Raw genomic sequence first — 22,812 nt, forward strand, 5'->3', positions numbered from 1 at the left:
TGTGCTGACAGTTCAGAGCCTGGAGCCTGTTTCCGATTCTGTGTCTCCCTCTCTCTGACCCTCCCCCGTTCATGCTCTGTCTCTCCCTGTCTCAAAAATAAATTAAAAAAAAAAAAAACACAAAACACGTTAAATGAGTTCATATAGAAACACTGAGTGGTTGATAACAATGAAACCCATTATGTGCATATACTAGGAGATAGATTCATGTGATGGATAGAAAGTTGGATTGGGATCCCTTTCAACTTCAATGCTTATAAATAATTTACTTCTTCCTTTCATATTTCTGATGTACAGCTTGCTCCTTACTGGCCCTTACTTTTTGAACACCACATCTTGGTAAGCATGCAATGTCACATCTAATTTGTAGTTTTTCAGTAATGCAGAAGGCTCTCTGTATGTAACCAACTAGAGGAAAACTTAACCATTTAAGAGACTGGATAATTGATATAGGCTGCATTAAGAATTTGTTTCATTAAAAGTTATTGCCTGAAGGCTCTAAGGATTCATCTTAAGACATACAATCTTTCAAAATAACATCTGGAAATAGTTTCATTTTAATAATCTGAGAATGGGATTTCATAGAATGGGAATCAAGATCTGAATGGATTCAGTGTATAAAATGAAGAGGGCCTGACTTTCTTGAGGCTCCTTTCTTCTGCACCAAGGCACCCCAAACCAAGATAGCATCCTTCTATAAAAGCCATTCTAACAAGATAATATTTATTTTCATTTTAGAGCTAGGGGTGGGTGGGCACTGAGTGGTGCTATTCATTTTTACAGGTTTGAAAACTGAAGAAATAAGAAATGATTAGTGTCTGCCTTACAAGAAATACACGACTACCTATACTGGACGTTTTATAAGGTTCTGTCATCTCACAACCTCCCAAAGAGCTCCACTACATCCTGGCTTATGAGATGGTTTTAAACCACTGATGTGGCTTATGGCTTTAATAACTCTAAAAATGTCCAATGTCCCAGGAGATTGTTTTTATTAATCTGTTTTATTAATCATTTATACTTTAATAATGATTAAATTCTCTTGCAGAGAGAAAGAAGTCAAGGGAAGAACAGTGTAAGTGTGCAATTTGTAATTCTGCCTTTCACTCTGGAAAAGTCAGGTGTTATGGACTGAGGTTTCTGTGACAGTAAGAAAATAGAGGAGGTATCCAACTCTTCACATGTTGGGTAAACACCCCAATCCACAGAGCTTGCTAATCGTCCAAATCGTATTTTAAAGTGAAATTATTATTTAATTTCCCCTTTTAAGTTCTGGAAAACTAAAATATCTCGACAGTCTCAGAACAATGGTCTAAGTGGATGTGATTCTACGCTTTGATAAATCAATGGGTAGGCTGAAACCACAAACTACATGTAGTCTGCTACATTTATGACCTGGATCAAAGTCATCTTGTTCCAGGATTCTTTCCTTGGTTCGAGTGTCCTTTTCTGAGCCTGGTCAACGGTTACTATTCAGTTGCATCACTCGGATTGCTTTGCGTTCGGGGCGGGGCGGGGAGGGAAAAGCCAACACAAACACTGGGTGAGGTTATTTGCTGGTTGCTTCGCGTGTGTTTTGTCTCGCTGGCTAGACTCAGGGAGGTTCTCACACTTGTATAGGAATTCACATTTTGTAAGGCCCTCTTCCGCCCACCATCTCTTTGCAGTGTCTCAAAAAACCTACGATGGACTTAACTGTCATCTTCACTTGAAGGTGTAAGGAGAAGGGCGAAGAAAGGTGAATGGGGACCATTTGCCCAGGTGAGCGGCCTTTGCGCCACTATCCCTTTTGGTCGCCGCAACACCTGTGACGTGCATCCTACGACCCCTAGTCCGGAGCGAGGTGGGACGCCTCCCTCGCAAGTCCTCCCAGAGCCACATGCTTCTCCACACCTTCCAGAACGGCAGGCAGGCAGGGCTTCCGCCGAGGCGGGGAGGCTAGGAGAGGAACCCCGCTAGTCGGCAGGAGGCGAGGGAGCCGCGCAAAACCCGGTTTCCAACTTCACCGCTCGCCACCAAACGCCCGCTCTCCCCATTCAATTTCGAGTGCCCGGCCAGCCCTCAGCACTGCAGCAAGCCGGGCGACGGCCACGAACCACAGCGGCTCTCACGGCCCACAAACTCAATTCCGGGGCAGAGAGCTTTCTAATAATAACAACAGTGATAAGTGAGCAACGCCCTTCTTGTCACCCCTGTCACCTGGACAGTGAGGGCGCGCCGGGAGCCCCACAGGCAAGGGCTGACAGAAGGCCCAGTTCGTCAATCTAAGGAGGGGAAGCAGGGAAGGGAGGAAGGTTGAGGTCCCTGGGCCAAGAAAGAGGCAGAGAAATTAGCGACTGTCCCACCGTCCCTAGTGCAAAGGTTCTGAATTCCGACCGACCGTTACTCGTGGCGGAACGAAAGCTTCGCGAAACCGCTGGGCGAGCACTTGGGGTTTGAGGACCGCCGACGGCGCGTTCCGTGGGCTCCGCGCCCCTCGCCCGATCTGATTGGACGCCGAGGGGAAGGGGGCGGGAGGCCCCAGGGCAAGGCGCGCGCGCAGGCGGGCCAGGGGTTCCAGCGGAGGCACCCATGGGGCCAAGGGGCGGGAGCAGGCCGCGGGGGCGTCGCGCGTGCGCGCGTTCTGAGGCGGCTGGCTGGGGGCTGCTGGGAGGGCAGGGCAGTTCGAGAAACGGGTGGGTGTGTGCCGGGTGGGCGCGGGCGGGGCCTGGGGTGCGCGTGCGCGTCGGCGCCCGAACCGCGGGAGGAGGCGGGAGCTGAGGAGGCGGCGGAGGGGGCGGGTCGCGTCCGGCGCCACGTCCGCAGCCGGAGGCCGCTACTGCCGCCGTTGCCAACGGAGTCTTCTGGCTCCGAAGCTTGAGGAGACGCCTCTGGAGCCCGCAATTGCCCGAGGCTGTGCCAGCCGCTCAAGCAACCGCAGCCGTCCTCGGTGCTGCCCGCTTCCTCCGCCCAGACCCGGCTCCAGACGCCGACCCTCGACCCCGGAGGTGTGTAAGCGGGGCTGGGAGGGCGGGGGGCGCCGTCCCGGCTTCCTGTCCTACTCTCTGTCGCCTTCTTCCGTTAGCTGTTCTGCACCTCACCGTCTCGGGCCTGGCTTCCCCGAGCCGAGCCTTTTGGGGGGGACTGAGCGGGAAAGGGGGAGGGGCGGGACGATGTTGGGGGCGGACGGAGATTCGCTGGCGGGGTTATTCTTCTTTACGACTCCCCGGCTCCCCAGCGGTGGTTTGTGACTGGGGACTTCTTTTGGAAGCCTCCGCTTCACTTCTTAGCTCCTTGGGCCTTGGGTGTTAGGCTGGGAAAATGTGGGTGGGAGAGCGTGAACAGCCTGGGAGAGGAGAGAGATGCGACAGGGGGGCTGTGTGCTGGGCTTCCCCGCCACACTACCTCCTGACCTGTTGATAAACCACTCTCCTGGGTTCAGGCACACAAGCCTTGGTCCCCAGTGCTCTTCCTGGGTAGAAAGGCTCTACCCTCACGCCTAACCTAAGGCTGAAAGTGTGGAATGGAGAGAGGCGCTGACGGCGCCAGGGGTGATGGGGGACCGCTGGTGCACCCGTTGGTGCCATCATTGCCTCCCAGGTCTAAATAAAAGCCGTGCTTGCTGTGCACACGCAGCTTCGAGACGAGTCCCCAAGCTCCCACTCCAAGTCATATCCCAGCTTGAATAGATCCCCTTTAATGTGTAAGAAGACAGAAATTCTGGAACCTTATGGGAGTGGGGGTGTGCTGGGTGTACAACGTGGAGCGGAGGGAGGAGGTGCTGAGCTTAGTCCTAGTCACGGCTTCTCCAGGGTCATTTTCTGCCTCTCCTGCCACGTCACTCCCTCTGCTAAAGGGAAGAAAAAAAAAAAAAAAGACTTGCTAGTGCCTAAAGAGATCAGTGGGGGGAGAAGGGACTGCTGGGAAAGGTTTACAAACACCTAAAGAGGAGAGTTCTTATTTTATTATGTCTTTGTGAACCCTTGTGCTAATTCCAAGTGAAAATACTTTATTTTGCTACCTGTGATTATTTGCTACCCGTGATGATTTGCTGTAATGTGATTGTTTAACCTTTAGGACATCCATTGGTGTGGGTGCTCTAGGAGCTCCCGGGAATATTGATATCACATCAACAGGTCTGTTTGCATGTATGTGGCCATGCCTGGTTTTTTAAAGAAAAGAAGTAATCTTTAATAAACCTATATTCACTGTTTTGACTTTTTCCCTCACTTTCATTTCTTCAGTCTGTGTCCTGGCAGATGTGCCAGAAACCAAGTTTAATAAAAATGTGTCCCTATGTGGAGAATATCATTAGAAAAGTTTAAGTTGTGTGTGTGTGTGGGTGGGTGGGTGTGTGTGTGTTTTACTTAAGGAGAATCTTCACCTGTCTTTGTTTCGGTCCTTGAGTATTTGCTGTTTTGCTACTTCCTGAAGCTATCTCCGCGGATTACATAGAAATACCTTCAGAGTAGGGCCTTCACATGCTTGTTCTGGTTGAAACCTCAGTGCCCAACACAGTGTCTGACATGGTAGGGACACAAATACATGTTGAACTAATGAGGTACAATTTCGTGAAGATTACGAGGGTACTGGTTATCTGGCTTGATAGCATGTTGTGTAATTCCGCTTTACTGTTTCATTTCAAGACAACGCTTAAAAAGTTGCCATCTTGATACTCTTGGTTGTTACTTGTCACTAAGGGGGTCACTTAAAAGTTTTACTGACAGATTATTTTTCTTCCCTGCCAGATTCAATGCATTTCTTGTAGCCTGTTTGCTGTTGATCTAGTGGGCGGGGGCCATGTTTAAAAGCAGCCTGTTCAGGATAGTTGGTTAACCAGAGAAGCCTAAACACAATAAGCTGGTGTTTTAATATATGATGCTTATTGGTATATGTGTGTTAAAGCCCTGTATAAATATATTTTGAAACCCCTTGTAGTTATTTGGCAAAGAGGCTAAAAGCAGGGGGTTGGGGATGTGGCAAAGTTCCTATATATAGAATGTGTGGAAGAATTTAGCTAATTCATTTATAGTCTTTTTCTTATAGGGAATTGGCACTTACTATTTAATAATAAGCTTTTGAAGTGGCTTTGAAGGTAAACTGTTTTGTACTGTATTTTGTAGTTAGGATTTATATAATGTGTTAGTGCTATGTAACTTCCTTTGGCACAGAGAAGGGTGTTCAGCCATGGGCAAATTCGTGTACTGTTTTCAGACTTTTTCACTATTAATGAAAACGTTATGTATAAAATGTCGTAGATATCCACAAACAACCCTGATTCATCTGTTTTCCTTAAAAAAACAAAAAGTTCCTACCGAGGCATTTGTTTACTTATTTCTATTATTGGAAGAAAAATTACCCTCTAGGGAATAGTGTTGTTATTAATCCTTGCTGAATGTATTTGCCAGCTGCTATGTCTATGATACTGTTGTACTGGACAAGAATTGTTTCTCCTTCGCCTAAAATACCTAAGTTAACTACTGATGAATTGCAGTATACACCAAAGAAGCCTTTCACATTTTACAATTTCTTTTTTTTTTTAACGTTTATTTATTTTTGAGACAGAGAGAGACAGAGCATGAATGGGGGAGGGTCAGAGAGAGGGAGACACAGAATCTGAAACAGGCTCCAGGCTCTGAGCTGTCAGCACAGAGCCTGACGAGGGGCTCAAACTCACGGACCGTGAGATATGACCTGAGCCGAAGTCAGCCGCTTAACTGACCCAGCCACCCAGGCGCCCCTCACATTTTACAATTTCTTAAAAACATACACTTATAACCAGTTTTAGTTGGTACTCTGAGTTTGTTCAAATGGTAAAATTAATTTATGTCCAGAGAATAAATTCAATTATTTGTCCTGATCAAAAGGCAGTTTTCTGTTTTTATTGTCTTAGAAAAGTACTTTTTACATAGAAAATTATGTGCATTATGAGTTCTTAGAGAGCAGATAATTTTTTGGTTTTTGCATGAAACTAAATTGATAAGTCCTGGAAAAACTGGGTAAACTTGTTTAGAGAAGTCCTGTGTGTGCTCAGTCACACCAAAATCTTAGTGCCTAACAGTATGCCTGGCACATAGTAGGGGTCCAAGTATATGTTGAACTAATGACTCAATAAGTTTAGGGCAGATGGTTTGCATAGAATTTCATAATTTTCTTTAAGGGTAATATTTAAATGGTCATTTTTAAAGAAAATGTTTATTTATTTTGAAGGAGAGAGAGGCAGAGAGGGGGGAGAGAGAGAATCCCAATTAGGCTGCACACTGCCAGGACAGGGCTTGATCTCATGAACTGTGAGATCATGACCTGAGCCGAAACCAAGAGTCAGACTCTTAACAGACCCAGGCACCCCACATGGTCGTTTTGACACTTTTCCTGTCAGTTGTTACTTGTCTCCACATGTATACTTTTTAAAAATTTTAATTAAAAAAAATTTTTTTTATTGTTGGGAGAGTGTGTGTGTGCGTGCGCATGCGGGAGGGGGCAGAGAGAGAGGGAGACACAGAATCTGAAGCAGGCTCCAGACTCTGAGCTGTCAGCACAGAGCCCGACTTGGAGCCCGAACTCACAAGCTGTGAGATCATGACCTGAGCCGAAGTCAGACACTTAATGGACTGAGCCACCCAGGCACCCCTTAATTTTTTATTTTAGAGAGAGACAGAGGGAGTGGGGTAGAGGGGCAGAGGGGGAGAGGGGGAGAGGAAAAGAATCTTAATCCACACTCTAGTGAGGAGCCTAACCCAGGGATCGATCCCAGGGACCCTGAGATCATGACCTGAGCCAAAATCAAGAGTCGACTGTTCAACTGACTGAGCCACCCAGGTGCCCTATCATGTATATACTTTTAAATTTTACAGGCAGATTTTTACCTTTCCCAGTTTTAACAGATTAGGAGCGTGTTTGTCTTCACAATTCCCAATTTAAGAGAAACAAGTCCCCTGTTCATGATAATGAACAGCATGGTAATACAAAAAATATTTCTCCTTGGTGATAAAGTGGTAGTGTCCGTAAAGAGGTAATATCACTAAAATTTTGGCACATATACGTATGTAGAGGTTGGAAATGATTTATATGAGTAAAAAGTACAGGTGGCATTAAGATAGTTAAGGATTTTAACAAAAATACTTTTATAAGGCATTTGGTGCCTTATGACAAAATTAGGAATCTAGAAAATGACAATATTCCAAATACTTGCAGCTTTTACACAATTTTTATCACCCTAAGGGTTCTAGGGGAATTTTAATACTATATACTTGCTATTAACACCAATGGTGTACAAGAAACTTGAACATTAAAAAAATATGTACACAAAATAAAAATCAGTCTCCGTGGCATCTTAGGGTTTCCAAAGCCCTGTAATACCAAGTTCCTCTGTTCTAGGTAGCCAGGCTTCTAGCCTGGCAGGACTCCAAATTTTCTTTTTTATTGTTTATTGATAATCCTGTTTGCAACTATTACTAACAATATTAAATGTAACTGGATATTTCTGTATAATGGTATCTAGAGTCCTATATTTCAAACTCTTCTACCAAAATACATCTAACTTAAGAGCAAAGTAAATTCCTGGGGGAGGTGAGAGTGTGGTGGGCTGAGAAGAGAGAGCTGGTAAACCTGTGAGTATACATCCTGAAGAAGTTCCAAGTAAGAATGAAATTTTTTGATGGGCTCCTGCATGGCTCACGTTCGGGTTGTGATCTCAGGGTTCTGTGAGTTTGAGCCCCGCATGGGGTTCTCTGTTGTCAGGGTGAGCCTGCTTTGGATCCTCTTTCTCCCTCTCTCTGCCCCTCCCCCTGCTCACCCTCACACTCTCTCTCCAAAATAAATAAACATGAAAACAAAAAAAGATTCTTTGTCTCCCTCTGCCCCCTCCCCTGCTTATGCTGTCTCTCTCTTAAAAAAAAAAAAAAAAAAAAGTTTAAATAAAAAAAGAATGAAATTTCTTGAAAGTCCAGTTATCTTAAAAAATTCCCAAGCACTTTTCGATTATCTTTCTAATTAGTGTATGTTTCAAACAAAACAGTATTTTAAATTACAATGTAGTAAAATATATGCATCCTTCTACTGTGGTTCTTAAAACTCCTGGCATACTACTGCCTACTCTTAAATAAGCATTTGAAAAGCACAATTCCAGCTTAACGTGTTCTTTAAAGTTTATTTATTTATTTGAAAAAGACAGAGACAGTGCAAGTTGGGGAGAGGCAGAGGGAGAGAGAGAGAATCCCAAGCAGTCTCCACACTGTCAGCACAGAGCCTCATGTGGTGCTTGAACCCATGAAGCCATGAGATCGTGACCTGAGCCGAAACCAGGAGCTGCATGCTTAACTGACTGAGCCACCTAGGCGTCCCCCTTTTTTTTTTAACCAAAATTTTTACCATATATTGGTATGTATCTTTTCTTGTTATGTTTGAAATTAATATGGATACAAACAATAATTTTATCTCACTTATTCCACAAATACTGTGTGTCAGCTTACAACAAAAACATGTACTAACAAAATGGTAAGAATATAAATAAGATATTCAAATTGCAAGCCAGGGAGAACAGCAATAAGAGTGGAGGTCTTGGGGAGGTGTGAAGTTGGGGGGAAATAGAACAACTGGGTGGGCCACATGAACCTACTCAGCTAAGTTGGGATTTTAACTGTAAGCTTCCTGGAAGCCAAAGGGAAAAGGGAGATATCACATCTTTCTTTGTATCTTTTAAATGGGAAAGTACATAGATCTCAAAGAGAAGAAAATATTCTAAATATGTTGTGGAAACAAAGTTTTTCTGAATACCTCTAAGGAAATTCCTTAAAATTTGTTTTTATGTTTTTTTATTTTGTTTTTGAGAGAGAGAGAGAGAGAGAGCGCGCGAGGGTGGGGGGAGGGGCAGAGAGAGGGAGACAGAATCTAAAGCAGGCTCCAGGCTCTGAGCCATCAGCGCAGAGCCTGACATGGAGCTTGAACTCATGGACTGCAAGATCATGACCTGAGTCAAAGTCAGACGCCCAACCGACTGAGCCACCCAGGCACCCCCCTCTAAAGAAATTTCTAATGTGGAGCTCTGTATCAGAGCTATCAAGTGATGTAGTAGGTAATTTCTTTACAGTGTGGTATAGTCAGTGTAGTAGCTTGCATTAGGCTCTTTGTCAGGGTTTCCTTACTGAGGACATAACTGAGAATTAAACTCAGTGGTGGCATTTTCTTCAAATCAGCATGTTTTGATTTGAGTATGTTGTTTTTAGATGGTCACCTTGATTTGAGGATAAAAGCCTTAAAAAACTAGGATAAAAACTAGGTAGATGAACTGCATAATCTTTGAAAATATTCTTTATGAATATAACTGATATCCAGACTTAAAAATATGTACAAAAGCAATGCATGTTTATGGTTGAAAATTAAAACATAGATGTTAAATATACATTTAAAGAAGGGTGATGGTATTTCTTTCTCTCTCTGGCACACACTCTGTGTATGTGTGTATGTTTGTCTCTGTGTATACGTGTGTGTGTGTGTGTGTGTGTGTGTGTGTAGGTTTCTACCCCTTAGTCGCAATCTTTGTCAATATTTTGGTATACTTCCTTTCAGTCTTTTTATGTGTATTTAAAAAATTGGATCATATGATATATGCCTTTTATGTTCTCTAAATGTAACATTAGCATTTCCCCGTAGTATTTGATCTTCATAAACTGTTTTAACGTCTGTATTGTGTGTGTCTCTAGGAAGCTTATAAATTCGTCTCTTGCCTTCCATGAGGCTGTACTCATTTGTACACTTTCAAACGTATTTTGTTTGTTTTTGCTGGCTTCTCTTATACTCACCTCTTAAGTATGAGCAGTCCAAATAAGGTTATCTGTCTCCTTCTCTTTTTATCATTTTTTCCCTTGATTGTATCACCGTCCCTCACATTTCTAGCTATCACCCAAAACAGTCTCAGGACCTCAACTCTAACTCAGACTTCATGCTGAGTTTCAGACCCCTTAAATCCAGTTGCCTGCTAAACATGTCCTGTGTATACCCTGAGGCCATCTCAGATCCAGCTGTTCAAAAACAAGGTCATCATACCTATAGTCAATAGTAATGTATTGTACACTTCGGTCTTAGAGGGTAGATCTCATGTTAAATGTTCTTACCACAGTAAAATAAGAATTTTTAAAGTCCTTCATCTTTTCTCAGAAGTGGTTTTTCGTCGCCTGTCGTGACCTCATCATCTTTGTCTACTTAGTTGCTCACACTAGAAATCTTACATCCTGTATTTTTCTTTTATCTCTTACTTATACCTAAGGTCTCTATTCTACTTCATACAAAAAATTCAAGTATTTATCTACCATGCATCAGACATTGAAGAAGGCTTGAGGATGGAGCAGTGAACAAAACCAAGCCTTGCTTTCGTGGAGCTTACATTCTAATTGTGGGAGACACAAAGTAAACAGATCTCTATATATCAAGTGACAATAAGAGCAGTGAAGAAAATAGAGCAGGTTTAGGTGAAAATAATAGGGAGAGGAGTAGGAGGGGCTAATCTATTGTAAAGTGGTCTGGGCTGATCTCCAAGAAGGGGATACTTGCATAAAGACCTGAAGGAAGTTAGGAGGCAAGCCAGATACATATCTTGGGGAAAAGCCTTTCAGGAGAGGATGAGCAGGGAAACCCATGTTGCTAGGCTGGTGAGTGAGAGGCAGAATGGTAGGAGATGCTGTCAGAGTGTTAGGTGTCGGGCCTCAACTCTGGATTTTATTCTGAGCAAAACAGGAAGCAATTGTAGGTGTTCAAGCAGGGTATGGCAGGGCTAGACTGAAGGAAGAGGAAAGGCAGAAGCTCAGAAGCCAGTTAAGATACTTTCTAACAACCCAAGTAAGAGATTATGGTAGTTTAATTGAAAGTGGTAGTAGTAGAGGTGATGAGAAGTGGTTGTATTCTGGACTTATTTAGGCAACAGAATTTACTGATGATTAGATGGGAATGTAAAAAATAGGAAATCAAGGGTGACTCCTAGGTTTTTGCCCAGATATTCATTTATACAGGAAACATTGGCAGAGTTTAAATTGTTACTTCGTCTCACGGGACTACTAAAGTAGCCTTACTGTGTTTAATCTCTCTGACCTTCATCTGTTCTTGCTTCAGTTAGCTTCTTGAAGCACAGATCTGATGGTGTTACCCTGTCATGACTCCTCTTTGCCTACCCATAGGAGGGTAAAGTCAGTTTATATTGTATAGATGAACTTGCATAGGTCTTTTATAAAGCTGCCCTAATCTTTTAAATGGCGGTCATTTTCTTTTTTTAATTACAAGATATATGTGGGAAAATTAAGGGATTTTTTAAGGGATTCTATCTTAGCAGGAAAAGGTAAGTCTTTTGGTTGGGGTTTGTGGAACATATACAGAAAGGCAGTTTTGAAATATATGCAATTACTGTCACAACTGTTTTTTAAGTAAGCTTTATACCCAGTATGGGGCTTGAATTCGTGACCCTGAGATCAAGAGTCACATGCTCTACAGGGTGAGCTGGCCAGCTGCCCCCCATCACACCTGTTTCTAAACTCTAGCTAACATAGGTAGGATGTATGTGTGTATATAATTTCCTCACATTTCTGTACAGGGTCTGGTAGCATCCATTGATTGGTTCAGCCAGGAGATCTGGATTTGTATGTGTATTGTATACAGATACTGGGAACACAGTGATAAACGAGTGAACTGGGAACACAGTGATAAACGAGTCTCTCTTCTTGCAGTTAACAGTTTAGTGGGGAAGAAAGTGGCTCCACAATAGTTTTTCATCAGGAAGGGACACACATATTCTGCCAGGAATTCTGCATGTTTTGTTTTAAATGTGTTAAATAGCATTCTCATCCTAGAGTTAGGGCTTCTATATCTTTCTGTTTATATTTCCTGAACACCAAGGATCTGATGAAGTTATTTGCCTTTTGCCACACAGTTTATGGTCAAGTTGGGATTGAAACTCAGGCTCTCTGATCCCAGTACCTTCAACACTATGCTGTATAATGTCTCATGCTCTTACCATGATGACAAATTAAAGAAACATAAATATGAATGGAAGTCAATTTAACTTTTTGGTTTAAGGGAGTTTTAAAATTAAGGCAAATCAGTCAAGAACTCCTTCTCCCAGTAATGCGGTAGCTGATGTTCTTTCTGTTTTTTTTTTTTGTCAGAGATTACATGTATCTACTATTACTTTTTAAATGTTAAGTGTGTATGCATACATACTTTAAATATGCTAAATCACTTATGATGTGCTAAATTCACAAACCAGACTAGCATAAGATTAAGTACTGTTGACCTGAGTCAGAGTTTTCACTAGAGCGACCAAAAGGTATTTAAGCAAACACATGACTTGTGCTGCTGGGCTCTGTGGGGTGCATTGAAATCCCATCTTACACAGGATTTAGGTTTGACAGGCATTGCAGGTTGAATTACATGAGGTTACAATTCGCCTTTGAAAAATCCCATGTCTTACTATCACTACCATCATTTACCATCAACATGTTTTGCTTGGATTATTGAAATATAGAAGAAAATAAGGATGAATTTTTATCTGATTATCTAGAGCTTAACAGCAGTAGTAATCATAAAGAGAAACTTTCCTGACCTTCCCTTGACCACTTAAAATTAACCACTTTGTTCTGATACGTGCTATAATATGTATGAACCTTGAAAACATTATTTTAAGTCTCCTATCAGGTCTTTCTGCCTCTGTTCTTGCTCCTGTATTGCTTGTTCTCCCCACAACAGCTAGAACTATCTTTTAAAAGTGTAAATCAGAACGCATCACCTCTCTGTTCAATGCCTTTCACGGGCTCTGCATCTCAGAGCTAGAAAGCTAGTCACCACCAAGACCTGTAAGGGCTTATGCGATGCAGACCTCCCTCACTCTTTGACCTCCTCTCCTGCTGCCCTTTGCTGTGACCCCTGCTACACTTTTCTGGCTGTTCCTTCTTGCTGCTTCTGGTAAGCTCCCACCTCAGGACCTTTGCTCTTGCTGTTTTTTATGCCTTGAGGCTTCCTTACCCAAGTATCTTGTATCCTTAACCTCCTTTACAATGTCACCACATTGAGGCCTTGACAGACTGTCCTATTCAAAATATATCCTCCCTCCATCCCTCCTTCTCCACAGCATTTAACCCCATCTGACATAGACAGTATATTCTTTGTTTATTGCCTTTCCCTACTAGATGATATGGGATGTTCATGATGGCAGAGATTTTTTGGTTTGTATTGATCAATGCTATATATCCTGTGCACCTAAAACATTACCTGGCCTATAGTAAGTGGTCAATCAGTATTTGTTAATTGATCAGTATATTTAGTACATTGTTAGTTTTCATGATATCTATTCCAGCTTCGTTGAGATATAGTTGACATTCAGCATTGTGTTAGTTTAAGGTTTAAAGTTGGTGGTTTGATATACATGTATATGAAATGCTTCCTATAGTAAGGTTAGTTAACACATCTTTTACCTCACATAATTACCTTTTAGTTGTTATGGTGCAAACATTTTAAGGTATAGAATTTTATCAACTTACAAATATACAATATAGTATTAACTATAGTCACTATGCTGTACATTAGATCCCCAAAACTTAATCCTCCTGTAACTGGAAGTTTGTACCTTTTGACCAACATCTCATTTCCCCCACCTCCTCACTCCCTAGCCCCTAGCAACCACCAGCCTCCTGTTTCTATGAGCTCAGCTTTTTTAGATTCCACATATGAGATCATACAGTATTTGCCTTTCTCTGCCTGAATTATTTCACTTAGCATAATGCCCTCAGGTTTCATCTGTGTTATCACAAATGGCAGGATTTCCCCAATATACTTTTACATTTCTGTTGTATACGTACAGATATAATAATTTAGGCTCCATGATTTTATGACTAGGAAACAGTTGACTGCTGGGATCACAACCGTCATTTTCTGGCCAATCAAAACCGTCATTATAGACCAATTTTGACTTGTTTTATTCTTTACTTAGTCAAGTGAATATAAAAGCAAATATTTTAAGATAGTAAAGGAAATTGGGAAAAAATTTTAACTGTGTTTTCTTCATCCCAATACAGTTTATTTTATTTCTTATGTTCCTTTACTACTTGTATTAGGAAGTAATCACATATATATTTTTCTCATGGGTTTTGAGTTATTTTGCTACCTGTGTTTGTAAGAGTTCTAAAAACAACAATAAAAAAGTAATAAAAATCCATCTCTTAGTGATTCTGATTGGGCGTATCTTTACAGGAGAAGGATGTGATTTTTAGAAAATTTTCAGAAGGAACATGTTTTTTAGTCACAGTATAGATTTTCCTTAAGTCTGTCGTGAAATAAATTACAATTAACCAATACTTCCTACTTCTTGTAGGAAGAAGCACTTAAAATTTTTGGGTGTTAACTCCCAGCTTCCAACTTTCTTTCAGTAACAGCAGTAACAATGTAGGAAAGCTTTTGCCATGCCTGTTACTCTTTGGTTGGTGTTTGAGATAAGATGTTGATTGTCCAGTAGTGTAATAAAAGTATTTCTTTAACACCACAAAGTAGGAGAGAAATAAGATGAAGTAGCCTTGTGACAGTGTTTTGAAATGTTGTTTATCTGAATAAAGTTACGTCTTAATTGAGCATGTGGTAAGAAGTAGTCTCATGTGTTGAGGTTACAATGAAATGTATATATGTTTTTTAGGAGATCATGAATCAGGCCGATAAAAATCAAGAAATCCCATCATACCTTAGTGATGAACCACCAGAAGGTAAGTATGCATCTGACACACTAAGCATGTGAATTAAACTGAATTAAAGTTCTGATTGTTTTTATTAAATTTATTCATTTTTTTAAAGTTTATTTATTTATTTTGAGAGTGTGCTCATGCACAATTGGGGGAGGGGCGGGGGGGGGAGAGAGAGAGAGAGAGAGAGAGAGAAAGAAAGAGAAAGAGAGAGAAAGAGAATCCCAAGAAGGCTCTGTGCTGTCAGCACAGAGCCCAACGCAGGGCTCGATCCCATGAACCACAAGATAATGACCTGAGCCGAAATCAAGAATCAGTCATTCAACTGACCTGAGTCACCCAGGTGCCCGTTTTTATCAAATTTAAAGTAACAATCTGTTTACCTTGTCAATAAATATGTTCCAAAAATAATTGATGATAAATATTTTTAGCCTCTAAGAAGAAAGCACAGATATTGGTGAATTGGGGACACAATGCAACTATTTTATTACATAAGATCTATTCTTTTGTTACTCTTTTATAAAGACCATTTCACAGGTTAGGGTATCTTTTCATTTGTAGAGAATGGGTACGGGCTGCAGAGGAAGAATGGACTGTGTTTAGTTTTCATGTCATGCATACAAAAACTCAATTCAAGAGGCACTTGAGATTTGTTGTTAAGCTATTATAATTGGTAGCTCTCTCTTCCTATATTAATACATAGGCTTAGGGTAATTTAAATCGTCTTTTAGTTTGAAAATTGTGACATGGATCATTTTCTTACACTTCAAAAGTCCTTGGAAACACTAACTGCATACCTGAATGTCTTTACTGTATACAGAAAATGCCTATAGTCATTTTCTGTTTGTGGTTTTGGTGTAGAATATATAAGCCAAATAGCAATCTCCTTGGGTAGCTGCATTTGTACAGGACAGTCAATAGGTACGATAGAGAATCAAAGTGAAGAATAAGAGATGAAAGGCTGGTAGACCAGACTGGAGTAGCAGACAGACTCAATATCACCAGGAAGAGGGTAGAGCTGGAAGTTGTGACTCTAGGTATTGTATTTTCTTCCCAGTTCTGTTGCCCACTGTCCACAATTTTCTTCCTGTATTTCTTATGTTGGTAGACAAAAATGAAATTGTTAGGAAAACACAATGAAAAGTTTATACATAGGCCTAAAAGAAGATGGAGGTAACTAGCTGATGAGTTTTAGTTTGGTGGAGGAATAGCCTGGAAAATTATTAGTTCAGCTATTTTCCTTGACTAGTCATATCTAAAAAAAATTTTTTAATGTTTTATTTATTTTTGAGAGAGACAGAGACAGAATGTGAGTGGGTTAGGGGCAGAGAAAGAGGGAGACACAGAATCCAAAGCAGGCTCCAGGCTCCGAGCTGTCAGCACAGAGCCTGATGCCGGGCTTGATGTCACAAGCTGTGAGATCATGACCTGAGCTGAAGTCAGACACTCAACCAACTGAGCCACCCAGGCGCCCCATCCTTGACTTATTTTTTAGGTCTGGAACCTAGAGTTCTGAAAATAAAAGAGCTTAATGAGAAAGTTAATAAGGACTTTGTAGGGATAAAGTCAGAAAAGAGATAAAGACTATTCAGGAGCATAATTGTCAAGGAAGAGAAAGTGCTTTAGTAATGTCTCTATTATATGGCAACCTGCTAAACTAAGGTAGTCTGCAGAGCAGATAATCTATATGGTGGTAATTAAGAGCACACTGTAATTAAAGAGATCAACAGCATTAATATTTATTTGCCTTGACTAAGAAATATTGTCTTCATTAAAGGCGTGTGCATCAAATTTGGCATAGCAGGATACTAATGAGGGTATTCAGCATGAGGCACTTAACCTGTTTTATCCTCAGATCAAGATTTTCCCCTTTTCCTAGTGTTAGTGACTTTGATTACAAAAGAATTACCAATTATGTAACCCTTTTATCATAACTTTATATAATTAATGTATTCAAATGCTTTTCCATATCTTGTCTTTTATTTCAGCTATTTAAAGATTTTATTACCTATACTTATCAATCAAATAGCTTCAATTAAAAATTTGGTTTTTATAAATATAGCCATTGTTATATAGTTATGAGCTATTTTGATGAGTCAGTGAGATTTTCATACTTGTGACATGATGTCAAACCTCTAAACAATGGGAAGAAAATCTATATCAAGGTAAATTAGTGCTGTATTAAAAAAGCTTAATTTTCAGAGTATATTCTCCATTAAATATTATCAGTTTCCCAATGTTATCTTCTGTCATAACCACGTTCTGCTAGGAGTTTGGTGGTCTTAGTTGGATCTGTGTACCCAAAGAATTGAGTTTTCTTTGTGTGATTTGTACCTTTTCAGTGATTAAAGCCTGAACTGTTTAGTTAGCAAGTATTTTTCCATTAAGTTTAGAAAAATGTAAACACCATTGTTTATGTGTTGTTGCTGCCTGAATCATTCATTCGATTGCAAAGTAGAAAGGACTTGTGTCTGTTTGAGGCTGGCACAAGCAAATTTTTATGAAATTTGATGCCTGAGTTTGAGGTTACATGCCAATTTGAATGACTCTATCAAAACAAACCAGAGAAAAAACTTCTGTCTTAAAAAAAATCTGAATTTTTCATATTGATATTACCTTTTCTGGGAGTATTTGAAGAGTTTTTACAGACTAGATGCTCAAATCACATACTCTGTCCTTTAAGAATTATTGAGGCAATGAAAGTATTAAACATAGCTGTAGTTTCTCAACACTATGAAAATCATTTTAGGTGGGTAACATGATTTTAAGCAGTAAATAAATTTCCTAATTTTACATAGCATTACTCTTTAAATACGTTATTAAGAGCATATAGAGCAGACACCCACATATATTTAAATTACTGGTTCTTAAATTTTTTGGTTTCAGGATGCTTTTACACTTTTAAAAATTGAGGACCCTCAAAAGCTTGTGTCTTTGTTGATATTTGCCATATAAATAATAAAACTGACAAATTAATTAATTCATTAAAAAACTCCAGTAGGCCCATTACATATTAACATGATTAACATAGTTTTTGAAAAGCAGCTATTTTCCAAAACAAAAAAAAATTGTGAACAGGGTGACATTGTTTTTAAATTTTTGCAAATCTCTTTAATGTTGGGGTTAATAGAAGACAACTAGATTCTCATAGCTGCTTCAGTGTTTAGTCTCTGATGTTACTGCAGATCATTTAGATTCTGGAAAATTCTGTAGACTTGTGAAAAAATGTGAAAGAATAAAAGTGAAAAGATAAATGACATGCTAGTATTATGAAAATAATTTTTACCCTGAAGAGCCCCTGAAATGGTCTTGTGGAGACCCAGGGGGTCTCAGATCATACCTTGAGAACCATTGCTTTAAATGAAGAAGGTTTTTTCAGTAATGATTGAATTCTGCCAAGGAAATGAAGACTAAATACATTTATCTTATTTTTTCATGCTCCTTTTAGGATAGAAAGATTTTTATTAACAGCAACAAAACTAAATCAAGGAAACATTTAGATTTTGATTCTATTTTATGAAAGTTGTCTAGTCTCTAAAGCATTTTTTTTCAGAGATACCACGGCTTAGCACTGGACCAAGATGTTTTAAAAACACGTCCAACTATGGTCTTGAGGGAAGAGCTCTTCAGTGTCTTGATCAGATTTGTATTTATGTGTGGTTTACCTTATCAAAACAACCTCCTGATAGGAAGTCTTAGGATACTTATTGATTTGTACTGCTCTTATAAAGACTTCTATTTGACTATCTTCACAATATTTTCTCTCATTAGGTTCAATGAAAGATCACCCACAGCAGCAACCAGGCATGTTGTCCCGTGTGACTGGGGGTATCTTCAGTGTTACAAAGGGAGCCGTTGGTGCCACCATTGGTGGTGTGGCTTGGATTGGTGGGAAGAGTCTGGAGGTGACCAAAACAGCTGTTACAACTGTGCCTTCCATGGGAATAGGGCTGGTGAAAGGGGGCGTGTCTGCTGTGGCTGGAGGTGTTACAGCTGTTGGGTCTGCTGTTGTAAACAAAGTGCCCTTAACAGGAAAGAAGAAAGACAAATCTGACTAAACTATGGAGATACACTTGCTCTCCACAGCATTATGATGCCAGTGGCATTGAATTGCTAAATTATGGACTACAACCAAGTCACCTGTTTGGACGTTTATCTTCTAAACTGCTGTGTTGAAAGTATTGATGACTGGCTTTTGTCTAAAAAGAAGAGACCAATACTAGCACAGTGTATGAAGGTTTCTCATACTTAAATTCCAGCTTTTTATCTGGTAAAATGTTACACTTATTCAGTTGTAACTGAAGATATGGTATATTTGAATATTTACTATAAGTCTTTCAGTTTAACTAAAAAATGTGAAAGTTGAATTTAGTTGATGATCTTTATAGTTCCATATGTATAATGTGCCAGGTAACTCATTTGCCCCTTAAGAAGGGAACCTTGAACTACATAAACTGTACCTTTGATGTGCCTAATAGTTTCAGATGTCTTAGTTTTTTTTATAACCATAGTTGATTAGGCCAAGAGGCATTCTTTTCTTATTTAAGCTGGTAAAAGCAGGAATTAGAGAAATTCAGGAGAAGAGAAAAATGGTTTTATGATACTGGGTGTTAACCATCTTTTGTTAGATATGCATTACATTAATCATTGATGCCTTATAAAAGAAAACATCTTTTATAATACCCTAAATATGTGCAGTTCTTAGAACTATATATGGATTCTTTTAAAAGTTGTTTGTGAAATTAGTTTTCCCTCTTAAGAATCTCAGGAGTAGTGGGGTAAAGGCATTTCTTGCTCTCAGCAGATAAGATAGTGCTTGGTAACTTTTTGTTAACTGTCAGTATAGTTAACAGCCAAACTGTATGCTTCATTCTGGTTTCATGCTCCATCTTTAATACACCTCACAGTGCCTAAGGAACATTTCTTTGCTGGTCATAAGCTATCTTGGAAGAGTTTCATATTAAGGAGGAACAAATAATTTTAAGTTCTTAAGAATCACCTGACACATCCAAGATACAAAAAGAATTCTTCACACCAGTTTTGTCTGTAGGGTGGCTTAAAATGCTAGTGCCCCCTTCTAAAAACACAGTATAAGCAGCCACAAATATGTGGGGGCTGACTTTTCAATTGAATGAAATGGGCTTCACTGATTAGTTTTGAATGTAAAATATATTTAAGTGCTTTCAATGGTTTATAGGATTTTAAAATGTTATCTTACAGTCCTTTGAAGAAGTCATAGATTTTGTACCATTTCCAAGTCAACTTCAGGCAGGGAATTGAAGTTTTTGATGATGGATGATAAGCGTGTCATGTCTTCTTAATATGTCTCATCATGTCTCACTCATTCTTAAAGAATATCACTTAGCTGGAATTCATCTTTTTATTTCATATTCAGTTTCTAAAAAAATTTAAAAGTGCACATATACTTGGCATTCCTCTTAGCTAAGGGTTATAATACAAGCCTGAAAAAAATCTTAGTTTTGTTTATACTTCAGTCTGGAAATTTCCTCCATTTTGCTGACTTCTGTGTAATGTGTGAGGGAGGAAAGGAGGTGATGCTCTGGAGTAAATAAGTCAGAATACATCCTTGAGAACTTAGATCACTCCAACACCTACAGCTTAAATGTTTGTTTCTAAACCACTGAGAGTTTTACCTTAATAATGTGGACAACAAATGGCTAAGAACATAACTTTTAAAAGCTTTTATAAAGGCCAGTAGGTATCTTCTGCAAACCTACAAAGGTTCTTGAACCTACCATTATATACAAAACTGGAAAGTTGTTGAGTTCATCAGAAATTAAATGGTCTTTGTTTCATGCACCATGATTTAAGGTATATTTGTATATCTGGTCAAATGTGATAATCAGAAAAGAGATTTTTAAAAGAAACTCCAAAGTTAATAGGTGAACACTAAACAGTGATCTAAATAATGGTATTGGAGAACTTGTTTCCTGCTATTTGAAAGAAATTATTACTTCATTGCTAGTTTATATTTCTAATTTATCTTCTATAGTCATAGGCTCTGCTGTGCTTTTGTACCTGAATTTCTAAATATAGACTTTAGTTTACTGTGTGCTTGCATATTTATTTTCAACTTTGTCTTTAAAATTGCTTGAGGAAAAATGGTTGTAATTTCTGCTACAGAAGAGCCACCTGGTACATTTTCTCTCATCAAGTTTGTTTTAAACTCTGAAGTATAATTTGATTCAGGAGAGGCTTTTGCAAGGACAGCAGAGAACTGTACAAATGAGCAGCTAGTCATAGAGGCTCTTGTTGAAATGAACTTGCCATTTGATGGTATATGTACAGCTGTACACTTGAGTCTTTTCCAGTTTATTTTCATAGACTAGCAGTTTGACCTGCGAAGCAGTACTGGTTCACTTCAAGCAGCGAAGGTTGACATAGTCACCTGGAGGCACCTGTTATTCAGTTTCTCTTTTGAGTGGGTATTTGGCACAATGAGGATAAATTTGTGTGACCCACTTGAATGCCTGATCTAATAATGTTGACATCATGAATCCTGTACTTAGTGAAATGTCAGATGAAGGTAACTGGTGATTGAATAAAATTTTGTTTGTATTGAAGGAATGGGAAAGAATACATAAATCTGTTAATAAAGCACCATGATCTGCAAAAGACAAAATGTTTCATAAAGATCTGAGGAAATAAAGGAATTTAAAGGAAAAACAGGGCAGTCTTAAAATTTTTAGTTACATGGCAGAAAGTACTGTAGCCTGTTTTTAATGTTTGATACTAATGCACAAACATGACAAAACGTCTCTGTGTGTTTTGATACTAATACAATGAAATACAAATGTCTCTTAGATGACTGTGTTGAAGACTAAAAATTCAGATTTCTAGGTGTGACCCCAACTTTCTGAGTCTCTGCAGCGTGGGGCCTGGGACTGCAGTTGAACAGCCTCTACATGGGATCCCTGTGCTCTCTACAATTTGGGACCTGATCTAGAAGTAGGGAGCACTTCACTCTGTCCTAAGTAACTGTGGAACCAACTTAGACCCCTCCCTGGACAGAAGAGACTCAGAGAGTTGGGAACCAGTTAGAGGAAGGTAGAAAATTGATTACTGGGTATCTACTTATGGCCCGGTGCTGGCCATACATTCTCAGATTTAATCAGTATGGGAGAAGTAGCTCTTATTTACAAATATGAAACAGGCTTTCAGTGTTGGTTGAAATTTCCCATTATCACTTTTGAATTCATGTAAGTCACCATTTCTCTAGCTTATGTCCAGAAACAGAAATGGGGCTACTCAGTAACTAGTCCTTCACTCTGCTGTTGGCATTCAGTGCTGACTATAGACACTTGATTTACCAGGCTAACTTGAGTTCCCTAGGAGTCTTATAATCCTATTTATTTTGGCAGCTAATTACATTTTGTCACAGAAGTGAATTTAGTGTAATTATAAACCGTTCAAAGTAAAGAATTTTGTTAGTAGAACCTTTTTTCACAGAAGTAAAACTTGACTCTAGTGTCTATGTAAGGATGTCTCTCCTTGCTATATGGTTGATTTTGAATATTTTAAATTTTATTCATAGGAAGAGCTGAATAAGAATGCAATTATGGAAAAAGGCAGAAAGGTCCAAGGGCTAAAACTAATCGAACAGGATTTGGTCTAAGGGAAAATAAAGTCTGTGTACTGCAGGTTTTGCCGTGAATATGGATTTCTAAAAAAATTAATCTTGTCAGGGGCGCCTGCGTGCCTCAGTTGGTTGAGCGTTGACTCTGGACTTTGGCTTAGGTCATGATCCCGTGGTCATGGGATTGAGCCCAACGTCAGGCTCCTTGCAGAGCGTGGAGCCTGCTGAAGATTCTCTCTCTGCCCGTCTCCTGCTCTCTCAAAGTTATTTAAAAAAATTAATCTTGTCAAGTCAGAGTAAGCTACAAATATATTTTTGTAACTGTAACTGCCTCTGGTTTTCTATGCCTGGATCCGAACACCTAAATTTTGCTGATGTACTGACTAGGCTTTTTTAAAATTAATGGCCACCGAACTCTGCCAAACTTTCTTACAGACCTTCTTGTATGTTCATTTTCTTACTCCTCAAAATAACCATTTCGCACCTTGTCTTTCCAGCCCTTCTGCAGTACTTCCCACCGGTTCTACT

General features: G+C 39.7%; 1 protein-coding gene and 1 long non-coding RNA gene across 5 annotated transcripts in view; one reads left to right on the forward strand and one right to left on the reverse strand.

Moving 5' to 3' along the window:
* The window catches only part of LOC102952780, a 49,976-nt gene extending 47,469 nt beyond the window's left edge, over positions 1–2,507 (reverse strand). For all 3 annotated transcript variants that reach the window (XR_006220208.1, XR_006220209.1, XR_006220207.1), the window contains exon 1: positions 2,381–2,507. This is a non-coding gene — a long non-coding RNA (uncharacterized LOC102952780). The remainder of the gene's footprint in view (positions 1–2,380) is intronic.
* On the forward strand, positions 1,512–21,374 carry TMEM263 (transmembrane protein 263). Of its 2 annotated transcripts, none has more exons than XM_042993098.1 (3): positions 1,512–1,761; positions 14,645–14,711; positions 18,459–21,374. In XM_042993098.1, exons 2-3 carry the CDS (start codon positions 14,651–14,653, stop codon positions 18,743–18,745), a joined length of 348 nt encoding a protein of 115 aa, XP_042849032.1. In that variant the 5' UTR covers positions 1,512–1,761; positions 14,645–14,650; the 3' UTR covers positions 18,746–21,374. The 2 variants fall into 2 exon arrangements, with proteins under 2 accessions (XP_042849032.1, XP_042849031.1); XM_042993097.1 differs by lacking the exon at positions 1,512–1,761 and adding an exon at positions 2,733–2,987.
* The last annotated feature ends 1,438 nt before the right edge of the window (positions 21,375–22,812 follow it).

Source organism: Panthera tigris, chromosome B4 (assembly GCF_018350195.1).
Source record: "Panthera tigris isolate Pti1 chromosome B4, P.tigris_Pti1_mat1.1, whole genome shotgun sequence".
Lineage (NCBI taxonomy): Eukaryota > Metazoa > Chordata > Mammalia > Carnivora > Felidae > Panthera > Panthera tigris.

What these genes read in the sequence shown, in the direction of transcription:
- TMEM263 (XM_042993098.1), top strand. Translation starts at nt 14,651, where the DNA reads ATGAATCAGGCCGATAAAAATCAAGAAATCCCATCATACCTTAGTGAT. An exon ending in TAGTGATGAACCACCAGAAG is followed by an intron (nt 14,712 to 18,458) that starts GTAAGTATGCAT and finishes TTCTCTCATTAG; the next exon opens with GTTCAATGAAAGATCACCCA.